Source organism: Geotrypetes seraphini, chromosome 12 (genome assembly GCF_902459505.1).
Source record: "Geotrypetes seraphini chromosome 12, aGeoSer1.1, whole genome shotgun sequence".
Lineage (NCBI taxonomy): Eukaryota > Metazoa > Chordata > Amphibia > Gymnophiona > Dermophiidae > Geotrypetes > Geotrypetes seraphini.
The window spans coordinates 69,549,853-69,567,207 of NC_047095.1; the positions used below are offsets into that span (position 1 = coordinate 69,549,853).

Genomic DNA, 17,355 nt, shown 5'->3' on the forward strand with positions numbered 1-17,355 from the left:
ATATTGTAGACTTTTGTTCTACACAACAGGAATTTAAGGATCAAGCTAAGATTTTGGGAGAAAAGCTATTAGAACGAGGTTATCCGGAGAACTGTATTAAAAAATCATATACGAGAGCACTGCATAATCCAAGAGATCTACTGTTGCAATATACAGAACCTAGATCAGAGACAGACCAATTAATGTGTGTTTTACGACACTCGCAACAAGCCAGATTCTTTGGGAATTTTTTTTTTAAAACATTTGAATTGCTTATCCATTCATCCATGCTTTAGGGAGATACACATAACAAGTTTCAAGTTTATTAAAATATTTTTTAGACCGCTTATTCTGGTTTCTAAGCGGTTAACAATATAAAAATTACATAAAAACAAATAATAAATTACATAGAAACTTATAAAAATGGGATAATGGATAAAAGTCAACTGCTTACTCTAGAAATAAAAATTTACAAGCGATTATTTGTCCAACAAATAGAGGAGCTTTGATATGCAATAATTTACAGGAAAATCAGGGTGGGCCGGTGGGTCATCACTTATGTGGACATTGCTCTATTTGCCAAGTCTCTCAACCTGATGGACAATAGAGAGTATGTACTGAAAACTTTTACTACATGTGATACAAGTGGAGTGATCTATGCCATTAGATGTCCTTGTAATAAGATCTATACTGGACAGACATCTCGACCTTTTAAAACTAGAATAATTGAACATAGTCCTGCCTTACATGCTACAAAGTTGAAGCACCTATGGTGCAACATTGCCTTGATTTGAACCATTCTTTTTCTGAGATGCGATGTTGGATTATAGAACATCTTTTTCCATCAAGTAAAGGAGGGGACTTTAAAACGTTTTTGAGACAGCGTGAACAAAAATGGATTTTTAAATTGCACTTGTGTCCCTAGTGGTTTGAATGCAAGAGTTGAATGGTGCACCTTTTTTTGAAGCCCTTACTCTGTATAACAACCCGAGATTGTGGATTGGTTTACTTTTCCTTTACTATAATCCTATTGGTTGGTGGTGACGCCATCACGTATCTTTTTAAGCCCTACCAGACGCCGAGTCGCCATTTTCTTGAAGAGAATCTTTGAAGCGGTAGTTCGTTTTTTCAATGTAGGTGAAGTGAAAATGTTTTGCCTGCTGAATTTCCCCTGAAACAGGGCCTTGTCGGGAATTCTACGTTTTTTGTTCTTCTCCCATGCGTTTCAATTATAGCAGTATTGGGAGACAAGTATCTGAAACTGCGGAGATTTTTTCCAACACCAGAGGAAAGAGTGTCTCTAATAAGATAAGTTTTGGTTTCCTATTCTTATAAGAAAATTTATAGAAACTGACAATTTAAACTGAGTTTTTCTAGACCAAGGATGTATTTTCCTGTGGCAGCTGTATAGCTCAACAAAGACCAATGATCCACAGATTTTTGTTTTCATCGCAGCTGTATAGCTGTCATAGAGTTTTCCCAGGTGACAATAATCCCTGGAAAATACTGAGGTCTTTTCTCCGTAATTACTAGGAAGCCTTGTCTAAATAATCTCTGGTATGGTTTGTTTTGTGAATATCTTTTTGGTGATTCTATATAATTTTGTATACCTTTATTTTTGACAAACAATGACACATAAAATCCAAATTGTATCATAAAATTCTTCCTGACTCAATCATTTACCAAAAAGCATTTCTGAAATAACAGAGAGTTTTAACCATTTTCCTAAATTGAAGTCCTTATTTCCAGTGGTAATGCATTCTACAATATTACTCCCTGCGCAGTTAATAAAACATGACGAATGCCGGCTAACTTTACTTGTTTAAACAGAGTTTATTTTCAGATCGTAACGTCTGCAAAAGAGAACTAAGCAGTGTTGGACAACATTAAACAAACCCTTTTAAAACTCTGTTTGATAGGCAATAGGCAGGCGATGAAGGTCACGCAAAATGGGTGTAATGTGTCCAAACTTCGAAGCACCCACAATCACACGCGCAGCAGCGTTTTGCGCCAACTGTAATGCTTGAGTCAGATTCTTTGGCAAACCCAAGTAAAGAGAGTTACAGTAATCAAACAAGGGAGTCAACATTGCACCGATGACTGTTCGAAAATTATCCAACGATAAATAGTCCCTTAACTTTCTAAAGTAATGTTTAAAATAAAAAAAACACCTCAGAAACTACTTTCCTAACCTGTGGCTTAAATGATAACGTCAAATCCAGCAAAACGTCCAGGTAGTTCTACTGACTTGACACGAGTATTATCCAACACAATCTCTGATGGAAATACATGTAGATGTTTTTCTCAACCTACACACAGAATTTCAGATTTAATAATAATAATTTTATTCTTATATACCACCAAAGCCATAATGGTTTGAGGCAGTTTACAACAAGAAGTGCTGGACAATCAGGGAATAAAACACAATATAATAAAATAAAATAAACAGTAAAACCTTAACTTACAAATCAATTAAATAATTTTGCTTTTACTAATTTTCTAAAACTGAAGTAGGATGAGGAATGCGTAATGATATTACCCAACATAAGAACATAAGAACATAAGCAGTGCCTCCGCTGGGTCAGACCACAGGTCCATCCCGCCCAGCAGTCCGCTCCCGCGGCGGCCCAAAACAGGTCAAGACCTGTCTGAATCATCAGAAGGGGCTCCCTTGCCACCTTGGTTTCCCATTTAAGTCCTGCCTTCCTATCGAAGTCCTAGCCCTCCGGTCTTGCACATGCACGACCAGGTTAGTTTATATTCATTACCTGATTTACTTCCTATACTTGTGTTACCTCCCAGCTCCTCCCTCAGTATCCCACGATCCCTTTATCCCTCAGGAATCCATCCAATCCCTGTTTGAATCCTTGTACCGTATTCTGTCTGATCACTTCCTCCGGTAGCGCATTCCAAGTGTCCACTACCCTTTGGGTGAAAAAAAACTTCCTTGCATTTGTTTTGAACCTATCTCCCTTCAGTTTCTCAGAATGTCCCCTCGTATTTGCTGTCCCCTTCAGTCTAAAGAATCTGTCCCTATCCACCTTCTCTATGCCCCTCATGATCTTGAAAGTCTCTATCATATCTCCCCTGAGCCTCCTTTTCTCCAGAGAGAAGAGCCCCAGCCTATCCAGCCTCTCGGCATATGAGCAGTGTTCCAGCCCTCTTACCAATTTCGTTGCTCTCCTTTGGACTCTCTCAAGTACCGCCATGTCCTTCCTGAGGTGCGGCGACCAATACTGAACGCAGTACTCCAGATGTGGACGTACCATCGCTCGATACAAAGGCATGATGACTTCCCGTGTTCTGGTTGCTATGCCCTTCTTTATGATGCCCAGCATCCTGTTGGCTTTTTTCGAGGCTGCTGCGCACTGTGCAGATGGCTTCAGTGATGCATCCACCAGCACACCCAAGTCTCTCTCGAGTCTGCGGTCTCCCAACAATACCCCCCCTAATTTGTAGCTGAACAACGGGTTCTTTTTCCCTATATGCATGACCTTGCATTTGTCCACGTTGAAGCGCATTTGCCATTTGTTTGCCCAGTCTTCCAGCTTGTCCAGGTCCCTTTGTAGGTCCTCACACTCCTCCCTGGTCGTAACTCTGCCGCACAGTTTGGTATCGTCTGCGAATTTTATAACCTCGCACTTTGCTTCCTTTTCCAGGTCATTGATGAATATGTTGAAGAGTAAAGGCCCCAGCACCGATCCCTGTGGCACACCGCTCGTGACTCCCCGCCAGTCAGAATATTGACCCTTTACTCCAACCCTCTGCAGTCTTCCCGACAACCAGTGCTTGATCCATCTGTGCACATCCCCTCCCACCCCGTGGTTCCACAGCTTCCTAAGTAGCCTTTCATGTGGCACCTTGTCGAAAGCCTTTTGAAAGTCGAGGTAAATGATGTCTATGGGCTCCCCATTGTCCACCCGACTGCTTATTCCCTCAAAGAAGTACAGAAGGTTCGTTAGGCACGACCTTCCCTTACAGAATCCGTGCTGGCTTGTTCTCAGTAGGCCATTTCTCTCGATGTGCTCGCAAATGCCGTCCTTGATCATAGCTTCAACAATCTTCCCTATAATTGAAGTCAGGCTCACCGGCCTGTAGTTCCCGGGGTCACCCCTCGATCCTTTCTTGAAGATGGGTGTGACATTTGCCAATTTCCAGTCCTCCGGCACCTCACCAGTTTTCAAGGATAGGTTGCAAACATGTTGTATTGTGCCCGCTATTTCCTGTCTTAGTTCCTTCAGAACCCTTGGATGGATCCCGTCCGGGCCCGGTGATTTGCCGCATTTTAACCTGTCTATCTGTTTGAGGACATCCTCCCTACTTACCTCTATGTGCTCTAATTTTTCAGTCTGTTCCCCACTCATGAGTTCCTCTGAGTCTGGTATATTAGATTTGTCTTCGCTCGTGAAAACCGACGAGAAGAACGTGTTCAACCTCTCAGCTACCTCTTTATCCTCCTTAATCACTCCCTTCCTGTCCCCATCGTCCAACGGCCCTACTTCCTCTCTCGCTGGTCGCTTCCCCTTAACGTAACTGAAGAATGCCTTGAAGTTTTTCGCCTCCTTGGCCAGCCCCTCTTCGTATTTCCCTTTTGCTTTTCTAACCTCCCGGTGGCATTCCTTTTGGCATTTCCTGTGCGCCTGGTGATTTTCCTCTGTTGGGTCCTTTTTCCATCTCCGGAAAGATACTTTTTTGTCCTTTATCGCCCTCTTAACTTCTATTGACATCCAAACCGGGTCCTTTGATCGCTTGTTCTTGCAGCCTTTCCTGAAGTTGGGGACGTACATTCTCTGTGCTTCTTGCAGGGTGTCCCTGAATAGGGTCCAGGCGCTTCCCACAGTCTCCATCCTAAAGATGTTTCTGAGCTTCCTCCCCACCATTTCCCTCATAGCAACGTAATTCCCTTTCTTGAAGTTCAGCGCAGTTGTTGCGGTCCTCCTAACTATGGGTGTCCCTCTTTCTAATGTGAATCTGATCGTGTTGTGATCACTGTTGCCTAGTGGTCCTCCCACTTCTACCCCTCTTGCAGGCCCCCCTAATCCGTTTAGGATGAGGTCAAGAGTAGTACCCCCTCGCGTCGGTTCTTTGACTAGTTGCTCCATGAAGCAGTCCTTCACAGCTTCTACAAATCCTATCTCCCTATTGCAGTTGGAGTGACCCGTACTCCAGTCTATCCCTGGGTAGTTGAAGTCCCCCATCACTGTTACATTTCCAGTCCTGCACTCCTGTCTCAATTCCGCTTCCAAGTCGTGTCCGACTCCCTCTGGTGTACCAGGTGGTCGATAGTACAGCCCCAGTTTTATGCCCGCACCCTTGTTTCCCGGTAATTTGACCCACATCGACTCCAGCCCCTCTGCCTTCGTTGCCATATCCATCCCGACCGAGTGGATAGAGTCCTTTATATATAGTGCTATGCCTCCCCCCTTTTTGTAGGTCCTGTCCCTCCTATAGAGCTTGTACCCCGGCAGCGCTACATCCCATTGATTTTCCTCTGTCCACCAGGTTTCTACAATTCCAATTATATCCAAGTCCTCCCCATTTGCCATGACTTCTAATTCACCCATCTTGGCCGTGAGGCTTCTTGCATTTGCGTATAAGCACCGCAGGTCCCGTCGTTTTTCTCCCAACTCTGCATTTACTTGGGCCACTTGCCCTTGGATTTCGGGCAGTTTTCCCGCTCTCTGTGTTTCTGCTTTACCCTCAGCCTTTACCCTCTTAGCTTTCAGCTTCCCCACATTCCTGCCACCCCACTTTCCCGCTTTTCCTCTGGGATTTCTAGCCCTACCGGCCCCCTCCTGGGCTATCATCCCTTGAGTCTCTGTTTGATCCCCCTCGCCTTGTGGTGCCTCTATATTACCCTCGGCTTTCGCCCTAATGCCACCCAGTCCCCCTGTGTCCACAAGCCCCTTAGTCTTCTCCCAGCAAGCTCCCATTACCTGATGTTTCCTTCGCTGTCTGATTTGGAGATCTTCCGGTCCCCCTGTTTCCTCCCTGCAGTCAGCCCGTTCAGCATCTGTTCTGGATACTGTTGTCCGAAGCGTCAACATCAGATCAGCTGTCGGCTTTCCCCCTCTCCTCAGTTTAAAGCCCTCTCGATCTCCTTCCTCAAATTGGTTGCCAGTAGTCAATTTACCTGACTGAACAGGAAGGAAAATACAGTATAATCTCGTTATAAGGGACTCGCTTATAACGGAACCTCGCCTATAGTGGACAAGGTCCGCTGGTCCCGGCCGTGAACCATTATAAACATACAGAAAATCATCGCATATAGCAGACTCGCATATAACGGACAACCAATTTGGTCCCCAGAGCCGCTTTTAGCTGTAGTTTTGTTGGGTTATAATGGACATGCAGGCTCCGCCTACAAGGCACGTGGCGTGCCGGTAATATAGTATCAAAATGCAGCCCAGAAGAAAATGACAGAGTATTTTTCTTTCCAGTACAGTACGACATAATGCTTTAGAACACAGGTGTCAAAGTCGGTCCTCGAGGGCCGGAATCCAGTCGGGTTTTCAGGATTTCCCCAATGAATATGCATGAGATCTATGTACATGCACTGCTTTCAATGCATATTCATTGGGGAAATCCTGAAAACCCGACTGGATTACGGCCCTCGAGGAGGGACTTTGACACCCCTGCTTTAGAACATCTTATAGTGTTCTGGTTTTTCAATCATTTCGAGCCATACCAATGTTTTGATGAGTTTTGTTCTTGATGTTGCTGATACGGTTGTGCAGTGACTGTTGTTCATTGATTGAACGTTGTTCCAAGTTGACCTAAATAAAGTTTTTAAAAAATGGAACACTGGATATAACAGACTCTGGATATAACGAACTGTTTTGCCAGGTCCCTTGAAGTCCGTTATAACGAGATTATACTGTACAGTAAAACCTTGGATTGCAAGTAACTTGGTTTGCAAGACAAGTAAAACATTTGATTAAATTTTAACTTGATAAACAAGCAAGGTCTTGCAATACAAGTACATACATATAGTATACACGCGTCCCATCATCACAACTGAGCCGATGGTTCTTCTCTCTCTGACACTGCAAAAGTGTAGTGACTGTTTTAAATGAGCGAGATCTTGCAATACAAGTACATATAGTATTTTGTATTAAAGTTTTCGGGTTGTGGAATGAATCATCTGAGTTTCCATTATTTCTTATGGGGAAATTCGCTTTGATATACGAGTGTTTTGGATTACAAGCATGTTTTCGGAACAAATTATGCTTTTAAACCGAGGTTTCATTGTAAATTTTCAAAAAGAAAGACATGCAAAATAGTGACAATGTTTTTGTTATACTGAGCAGAAGATGCCATCTTGGAAACAGGCCACTGGGATCTCTCTTCCTTAACAGACCATGGGCATATAGGGCACTACAGAAGGAGTCCATGCTCTACAGCAAAGTAATAGTGGAAGAGACAAAATCCCATTCAGCTCTAGGTACTGGGACAGGGTGAGGAAATATACTTAGGTTTCACGAGGAAGGTCTGATGAAAGAAAGGAAAAGCCAGCCGTGAATCGCTGTGTCTGGAGAACATCTGCCAGTGAGGGGTCAGTGGTGTCACGTTGTCCAGTAAATGTGCTTCAAAAGCAGACAGGAGAATTCCTGTGGGGAGGACTGTTTAAATACCACAGGGTCACTCCGTACACAAAGATCGAAGTCTCAGAACTTCTTCTGGATAAATATTTGCGATATGTAGAGGAAGGCAGACCAATGGGGAGTCCCCCATCAAGAAGGACAGAATATGGCAGCTCACGTCCCTCACTGAGAGGACCCTGCTGGGAGCCCTGGAGAAACAGAGCTGCTCGTTTTCTTTAAAGAAATAACGTTTATGTGTTTGCCTGGTCTGTTATCTCTTTTATTGAAAAGAAATCCCATTGTGTGTTTTCTGACTCTCAAGCTGTTTCGTCCTTTTGGCCCAGGTGTTTCAGCTATATTCAGCCCTCAGCCTTCCCACAGTCCTGGGGATGAAAGATAATGGCCACCCCAGAGTTACTGAGCCACAGTGGACTGCTGGAGAGAGGAGCACAGAGCAGGAGAAACCTCTGTCTCTTTCACCCAGCTGGGGGCAACAGAGATAGCTGACAGCACACAGAGAGGAAAGAAATCCAGAACCGGACCCTAATGTCACAGCGACATGGGGTTAGGATGGCATAGCAGTCACAGTACAATCTGAAGAAGAACCGGAATGTATTAGGATGGGAACCCCCAGGGCTGAAGCACAAGGGTGCCCAGTTGGTAGGATCGCTTTAAGGAGCGGCTTGAGATCCAGCTAGTAGTAGAGTAGGGCGTGACATTTCTGGGAATGTTGGAGTTATTCATGGTTTGGGGGGGGCATTTTTTGGTTACAAGGTAGAGAATGACATGGTGACAAAATTCATCACCGTTCCCGTCCCCGCGGATAACCGCGGGAAACCATCTTCATGTCATTCTTTAAGGAAAGAGGGAAGAATCAGAGTATGAATGGCCACAACCACTGACCCTCAAGCTTTTGCTTTGAAGAATGCTGGTGTAGAAGGACAGAGGATGAAATAGACACTAGAAAATGACATGGGTTTATTTCCTGTGGTTATCCGCAAGGACGGGAACGGTGATGAATTTTGTCACCATGTCATTCTCTATTACAAGGGTTGTGCTGTGCATTTGTGTGCATGCAGGCTGGTTTGCACACCTGTAATGGTTTTCACATGATTGCACACCTGTAATGGTTTTCACGTGCACGCCCTATCCAGAGACGACTGTACGCTATTGTTGACAAATGAAAAAACATAACATGTTATGGGTTTTCTACTTGGTTTTGTTTGTTAATGACGATCAGACACATAAAGCTTAGGGCAATGAAAGTCTGAGCCCGGAGTGGTGTCGCTGAGGTTCTGTAGTTAGAAATAAAATACACTTGGAATTATTTCATGGAGTTAATGTTTCCCCCGTGGTTGCAAATGTCAGTGTGGCATAGAGGTTAAAGCTACAGCCTGAGTGCCTTGAGACTGTGGGTTTAAATCTCACGTTGCTCCGTGTGACCTTGGGCAAGTCACTTAATCTTCCACTGCCCCAGGTATATTAGACAGACTGTGAGCCTGCTGGGGCAGACATGGAAAAATGCTCCGTTACCTGTTTGCAAACCGCTTAATACACCTTGTCCAAACAAGTAAAATTAAACTTTTAGGGGTTATTATTGATAGAGATCTCACTTACCATGATCATATCAGTTCAATCGTTAAAGTCTGCTTCTTCAAAATGCGCATTATTCGATCCCTACTTTCTATCTTGGACACTGATTCTATTACAGTATTGACTCATTCTTTAGTAATCTCCCACCTAGATTATTGTAACTCCCTTCTCAATGGCCTTCCCCAAAAAGAATTACGTCGCCTTCAATTATTACAAAATACTGCAATAAAACTTATTTATAAAAAAGGCCGATTTGACCATGTTACTCCACTCTTAAAAGAAGCTCACTGGCTCCCTATCACCCACCGTATCACCTATAAAATCATCTTACTCTGCTTTAAAATTAAACAATCTCATCAACCTTCATTCCTCGACAAACTCCTGATACCTCAATGCTCCTCCCGCACTCTAAGATCTTCTGATCAAAAACTTCTTTTCATCCCCCCTCTAAAAGATTTCTATTATACTCGCAAAACAAATTTTGCCGTAACTGCTCCTACATTATGGAACTCCTTGCCACAATACCTCCGCGACGAACAACAACTTGTTAAATTTAAATCTTGTCTAAAGACTTTCTTATTTCATGACGCTTATAACCGAACCTAGATCTTCTTCTATCCATTTTCTCTCTCTTCTCTTTTATTTCTATTCTCTCTCCTCTTGCAAGCAATTATCACTACAATATGCCCTTACCTTCACGTTTTTTCCCCTACCCATTCTTCCCTTTTCTTCTTATTAAATGTAACTTTTTCCCCTCCTCCCTTACTATCCTCACAGTCAAGTCTGTCTTGTTTTGTCATTCATGTCTCACTTAAATATTTTATCCATTCTCCCCTTTTACCCCCTTTTTTTTAAACTATATTGTTAACCGGCCAGATATTTGGTTTATGGTCGGGATATTAAAAATTAATAAACTTGGAAACTTGGAATAGATCCCTTTCCCATCCGTAGTTTGCAGTAGAGAATGACACGGGGACAAATTTTTCCCCGTCCCTGCGGGAACTCATTTTCCCGTTCCTGAAAGCTCCGTCCTCGTCTGCACAAGCCTCAAACATTTTAAAATCATAAGTGTTCAAGTCTTGTGTAATTAAGACAGAGCTTACAGGAACGGGGCAGGGACAGCGACAGTGACAAAATTGCAGGGACGGAGCGGGTAAATTGAGTTCCTGCGGAGACGGGGAAATATTTGTCATCGTGTCATTCTCTTTTGCAGTAGCACTTTAAGGAGTAGCTCCAGGCCTAGTCTCCTGTCTCCTGAGCATCGGGAAGGAAGCTCTGTCTTCCAGACCTTATGACAACATCAGTGTGACCCTCCCAGGACAATTCTGCTACCTGCAGAGAGCCAGAGGTCAAGCATGCAACTGGTGTCCCAACACAGAGCTTGGGAGGAGCAAAGAAAGAAGAAAATATGAGATCTAACCTTCCTGGTCCTTTAGCCTAGAGCAGGGGTGCCCAAAAGGTCGATCGCGATGGCAACGCGAATTGATCGCAGGATCCAATTCAGGCTCTGTGCTAGAATTGCATTCCCTTCGCATTCTCCCTGCTTCCCGATGCCGTAAACAGTATAGCAGAAGCACCAGGCCCACCAGCCTTCCCTCGCCCCCCCCCCCTGATGTACATTCTGACATCAGAGAGGAATTCCAGGCCAGCCAATCACTGCCTGGCTGGCCCGTAACTTCCTCTCTGATGTCAGAATTGACGTCGGGGGGAAGGCTGGTGGACCCAGCGCTTCTGCTGTCCTGTTTACGGCGCTGGGAAGCAAGGAGAACTCAGAACTCAGCAGTGGTGGCTTGGGGGCCTGTTCCCTGATTTTGGTGGCGGTGGCTTCGGGGGGAGGGGGAGCATGGAGAAAGAAAGGCAAAGAAACAAAGGGGACAGGCAGGGAGACAGAAAGAAAGGGGGGACAGGGAGACAGAAAGAAAGAAGGGAAACAGAAAGAAAGAAAGGGAGATCAGAAAGAAAGAAAGAGGGCATGGAGAGAGAAAGACAGAAAGAAAGGGGGCAGGGAGACAGAAAGAAAGAAGGGGTCAGGGAGAAAGAAAGAAAGGAGAGGGGAGTAGGGAGAGAGGAAGAAAAAGTTGGGGGAGGGAATGAGGTCTGGAGGAGAGGAAGCATACAGGAGGCTGAAAGAAGGGAAGAAATATTGAATGCACAGTCAGAAGAAGAAAGTGCAACCAGAGACTCATGAAATCACCAGACAACAAAGGTAGGAAAAATGATTTTAGTTTCATTTAGTGATCAAAATGTGCCCGTTTTGAGAATTTATGTCTGCTGTCTATATTTTGCACTATGGCCCCCTTTTACTAAACTACGATAGCGGTTTTTAGTGTCGGAAGCTGCGAGGGGCATTCAGCGCAGCTCCCTGTGCTAAAAACCGCTATTGTGGTTTAGTAAAAGGGGAGGGGGTATTTTTGTCTAGTTGTTCCTGAGGTGACATTGCATAAAGTCATCTGCCTTGACCTCTGAAAACCCCCCGAATACAAATGATAATTAATATTTTCTCTGCATACAGTGTGCTTTGTGTTTTTAAAAATTTTATTGTTGGTATCATTTTGTCTTGGATTTTAAAAGTAGCTCACAAGCCCAAAAAATGTGGGCCCCCTGGCCTAGAGCAATGAAAATGCAGCAGAAGGAAAACCATTGATGGTCTCTGCAAGATGTGGAATATGGAGGTACCAGATGGTTACAGGAGACCCAAACCACTGACCTCATCCTGTTTTACTCATATCACATAGTGGACATTGCAGCTCTGATTATGATTCCGGATGATTTATTTATTTAAAACATTTAGAGACTGCTTAATATCTACGCGGTTTCCAGCAACAAACATTCATAAAATTAACTAAGACATATTAACATAAAACAACAATTTATATTATCCCATTTTATACGGTGGCGGTATGTCAAGGCAGTTGAAGAACAAATTTCATTCTCATTCCAGCTGAGGGGAGATACGATTGCAGTCTACAAAATCCTGAGTGGAGTAGAACGGGTACAAATGGATCGATTTTTCACGCCGTCAAAAATGACAAAGACTAGGGGACACTCGATGAAGTTACAGGGAAATACTTTTAAAACCAATAGGAGGAATTTTTTTCACTCAGAGAATAGTTAAGCTCTGAAACGCATTGCCAGAGGTTGTGGTAAGAGCGGATGGCATAGCTGGTTTTAAGAAAGGTTTGGACAAGTTCCTGGAGGAAAAGTCCATAGTCCGTTATTGAGAAGGACATGCTTGCCCTGGATTGGTAGCATGGAATGTTGCTACTCTTTGGGTTTTGGCCAGGTACTAGGGACCTGGATTGGCCACCATGAGATCAGGGTACTGGGCTTGATGGATCATAGGTCTGGCCCAGTAAGCCTATTCTCATGTTCTTAAAGTTAGCACAATTTGTGTATAATCTGAGATGTCCAGGTAAGTTATTCCACAAATGTACCCCAGCAATACAAAACATTCTTGTTTTTGAAAGAATATATCGTACACCTCTTTCCTTAATCGCTGACACTGTTAATCTCATTGTTCCCTCAGATCTCAACGTCCTACCAGGTCAATAAATCTCCCACAGTGTGCCAAAACAAGCTGGTGCTGATCTACATAGAACCTGGTGGATCAGAGTGTAATGTACTCTCCGTTTAATTAGTAACCAGTAAAGTTGTCTCAAAACTGGTGACATGAAATGGGAATGAAAACAAGATGTGTATAGTTTTTCTGGGATGTCCTCGCTCCTCTGGCAAACTCTCTGACTGTACAAGCGCACAGACCCCACGCTGGGCATTGCCAAAGAGAGAGAAAGCTCTGGGTTGTGAGATGCATTCAGTCAGAAGCTACGATTAGCCTAAGACCTGTTTTATAGAAAATTCACTGTGTGTCGAGTGACTCAGATTCTCTACCTGGTTCAGAATCACCAGAAGGGTTAAAATTTAGGGTGGCACCAGACACTGAAAAATAAAAGGCCGGATCAGTTGCCTAAGCTCTTAATGAAAGGATTCATTGGAAGAATTTGCACCTGTGTTATTCCTCGCTTCCCCCTCGATCTCCAGCCCTGACCAGAAGAGAACCTTTTAATTAGCATCTACAAGACATGATTCTGCCAGCAGAGGGCAGTCTCACCAGATAACTGTTTACAAGTGATGGTAAATGCTCCAAGCTGAAAGATAATTCCTCTAGTCAAGCAGTGGCTCTTAACCCTGTCCTGGGAGACTCCTCAACCAGTCTAGTTTTCAGGATATCCCTAGTAAATATGCATGAGAGAGATCTGTATATAGTGGAGGAAAGAAGGAAAAGCGGGGAAGGGGCTATACATATCAACCTGGGACAATATACTCTTGTATATTAAAACATCAATTCAAGTTTATTAAGGCAGTAAATAAATAAACTGAATTTAAAAACTGTAAAAGTCTAAATCTCTAATTGGATCAAAGAGTCCTAAAAAGCGCTGAAGCCAGTCTGTTTGGTGGACACTGTGTTGTAGACCTGGCACGGTCTTTGTTTCGGCACAATTGCCTGCCTCAGGGGCACAGTTAATGTCCAGCAGATGGCAGTCTTGTAACATCAACCATCAGACAAACGCATATGTCATGGAGGACTCTAACGTCTCTCCAGCATAAAACACTTGTTCAGCACGAAAGATTATTTATGCAGAATTTCTGTTGAAGGTAGACAGTAATGCTTTCGCTTGGCAGTATTGGAGGAGACAGGCATGCAACTATGTCTCATGCATATTCATTATCATTCACACTTGGGGGGGAGGGGGGAGCACATTCGATATTCTATATGAGTGTTCTTTAACCTTTTGACACCTATGGACCGGTGGAAATAAAATAATTATTTTGTGGACCGGCACCAGTCCACGGACCGGCAGTTGAAGAACACTGGGCTAAGTCATGGGCCAGACCCCGCCCATCTCCACCCAATCTCCGCCCCAGACCCTGCCCACATAATAGTACTAATTGTAACACCATTTTTTCCATCCATTTTTCATATATATATATAACTATTAACCACTACATCAGACCTAAAAACATTCTGAAAAGAAATCAAAATACTTCTATTCAAAAAGTATATTCAATCAACTTAATCTCCCCCTCTTTCTCATCCCATCTTTATCCTTTTTTCTTCCCATGTATAGCTCACTTCTTCAACGTCCCAAAAAGTACCGGATACCCAAGTAATCAACCAGTATCCTAATATCTCCAGATATCTACCAATATAAGGAAGCTGGATATTCATCAATGTAACGCAACCTGAAATTGTCTCCAATGTAATGCTAATCTGAATTAAGCACAGTTACTTACCGTAACAGGTGTTATCCAGGGACAGCAGGCAGATATTCTTGACTGATGGGTGACGGCACCGACGAGCCCCGGTACGGACAATTTTAGAGTGATTGCACTCTAAGAACTTGGAAAGTTCTAGCTAGGCCGCACCGCGCACGCGCGAGTGCCTTCCCGCCCGACAGAGGCGCGCGGTCCCCAGTTAGGATAAGCCAGCTAAGAAGCCAACCCGGGGAGGTGGGAGGGACGCAAGAATATCTGCCTGCTGTCCCTGGATAACACCTGTTACGGTAAGTAACTGTGCTTTATCCCAGGACAAGCAGGCAGCATATTCTTGACTGATGGGTGACCTCCAAGCTAACAAAAAGAGGGATGGAGGGATGGTTGGCCATTAGGAAAACAAATTTTGCAAAACAGATTGGCCGAAGTGTCCATCCCGTCTGGAGAATGCATCCAGACAATAATGAGATGTAAAAGTATGAACTGAGGTCCAAGTAGCAGCCTTGCAGATTTCCTCAATAAGAGTGGAACGGAGGAAAGCCACAGATGCTGCCATAGCTCGAACTCTATGGGCCGTGACAGAACCTTCCAGTGTCAGTCTGGACTGAGCATAACAAAATGAAATGCACGCTGCAAGCCAATTTGACAACGTACGTTTAGAAACAGGACGTCCCAATTTATTCAGATCAAAGGACAGAAAGAGTTGGGGAGATGATCTGTGTGGCTTAGTACGCTCTAAATAGTAAGCTAAAGCCCGCTTACAGTCCAAAGTATGCAGAGCCTGTTCTCCAGAATGAGAGTGAGGTTTCGGAAAGAAGACAGGCAGAACAATGGATTGGTTGAGATGGAATTCAGAGACAACCTTAGGGAGAAACTTTGGATGTGTACGCAGAACCACCTTGTCATGATGAAAGACTGTAAAAGGTGGATCCGCAACTAGTGCATGTAGCTCACTGACCCTCCTGGCAGAGGTTAGAGCAATAAGGAAGACCACTTTCCAAGTGAGGAACTTGAAAGGAGTCGTAGCCAAAGGTTCAAACGGAGGCTTCATTAAGGCGGAGAGAACCACATTAAGGTCCCAGACTACAGGAGGTACTTTAAGAGGTGGTTTCACATTGAAAAGACCCCGCATGAATCTGGAAACCAAAGGATGAGCTGAAAGGAGTTTTCCATGAACTGGCTCATGAAAAGCAGAAATAGCACTGAGGTGGACTCTGATGGAAGTAGACTTGAGACCAGAGTCAGACAAAGAAAGAAGGTAATCTAACAAGGTCTCCACAGCAAGGGATGTAAGATTATGATGATGAAGAAGACACCAGGAAGAAAATCTTGTCCACTTCTGATGGTAACATTGCAGAGTGGCCGGTTTCCTGGAGGCATCCAGAATAGAACGAACAGGCTGAGACAAAAGAGTATAATTCGAAGTCAGCCCGAGAGATACCAAGCTGTCAGGTGCAGAGACTGGAGGTTGGGATGCAGAAGGGTCTCCTGATGCTGTGTAAGCAGAGAAGGAAACAATGGAAGAAGAATAGGCTCCCTGGAACTGAGTTGAAGTAGAAGGGAGAACCAATGTTGCCTGGGCCATCGTGAAGCGATGAGAATCATGGTGGCCTGTTCCCTCTTGAGCTTGAACAAGGTTCGCAACATGAGAGGTAGCGGAGGGAAAGCATACAGGAACAGATTGGACCAGTCCAGGAGAAATGCATCCGCTGCCAGACGGTGAGGAGAGGAGAGTCTGGAGCAGAAGAGGGGCAGCTGGTGATTGTGAGGAGCTGCAAAGAGGTCTATCCGAGGAGTGCCCCACTGAGCGAAGATGGACTGTAGAGTTAAAGGATCGAGAGTCCACTCGTGAGGCTGGAGAATTCTGCTGAATTTGTCCGCTAAGGAATTCTGTTCTCCCTGAATGTAGATCGCTTTTAAGAATAGGTGGTGATCTGTGGCCCAAGCCCAAATCTTCTGGGCTTCCTGGCACAAGTGGCGAGAGCCTGTCCCACCCTGCTTGTTGATGTAGTACATTGCAACTTGATTGTCTGTGCACAGCAGGAGGATTTGAGGAAAGAGAAGATGTTGGAAGGCCTTGAGGGCATAAAACATCGCTCTGAGTTCCAGGAAATTGATGTGATGTCTCATTTCCTGGGCTGTCCAAAGACCTTGAGTTTGGAAGTCGTTCAAATGAGCTCCCCAGGCATAAGGGGAGACGTCGGTGGTGATGACAAGCTGATGAGGAGGTAGATGGAACAAAAGACCTCTGGAGAGATTTGAGGACATCAACCACCATTGTAGAGACTGACGAAGAGATGATGTCACAAATATGTGTCGTGAGCAAGGATCCGTCACTTGGGACCACTGGGTAGCTAGGGTCCATTGAGGAGTGCACAGGTGAAGACGTGCGAAGGGTGTGACATGAACTGTGGAGGCCATGTGACCCAAGAGTATCATCATTTGCTTGGCAGAGATGGAATGTTGTGGAAGTACCTGCTGACATAGAGATTGAAGAGTTTGAAGACGGTTGGACGGCAGGAACGCTCTCATGAGGACTGTGTCCAACACCGCTCCAATGAATTGAAGTCTCTGAGTGGGAATGAGATGAGATTTGGGTAGATTGATCTCGAACCCCAGAAGTTGTAGAAATAGGATGGTTTGGTTGGTGGCCAGGAGTACTGTCTGAGATGAATTGGCCTTGATTAACCAATCGTCCAGGTAAGGAAAGACCTGAAGGTGGTGAGAGCGTAGAAAGGCAGCCACCACAATCAGACATTTGGTGAACACTCTTGGAGAGGAGGCAAGACCGAAGGGCAGCACCTTGTATTGGTAATGACAATGATTGATCATGAAGCGGAGGTACTGTCTGGAGGCCGGATTGACCGGTATGTGAGTATATGCCTCTTTGAGATCGAGGGAGCATAGTCAGTCGCCTTGATTGAGAAAA

The 17,355-nt window shown here is 44.4% G+C and overlaps 1 protein-coding gene across 2 annotated transcripts in view; it reads right to left on the bottom strand.

Annotated features, from left to right (window-relative positions):
* The window catches only part of SLC6A9 (solute carrier family 6 member 9), a 159,969-nt gene that overhangs the window by 119,326 nt on the left and 23,288 nt on the right, over positions 1–17,355 (bottom strand). Inside the window, exon 1 of one of the 2 annotated variants that reach the window (XM_033917125.1) lies at positions 5,916–6,078. The exons of the other annotated variant lie outside the window; for it this stretch is intronic. Within the exon in view, the coding sequence (XP_033773016.1) occupies positions 5,916–6,026 (111 nt within the window). The 5' untranslated portion in view covers positions 6,027–6,078. Of the gene's footprint in view, positions 1–5,915; positions 6,079–17,355 lie in introns of those variants that run through there. 2 annotated transcript variants of the gene reach the window in all.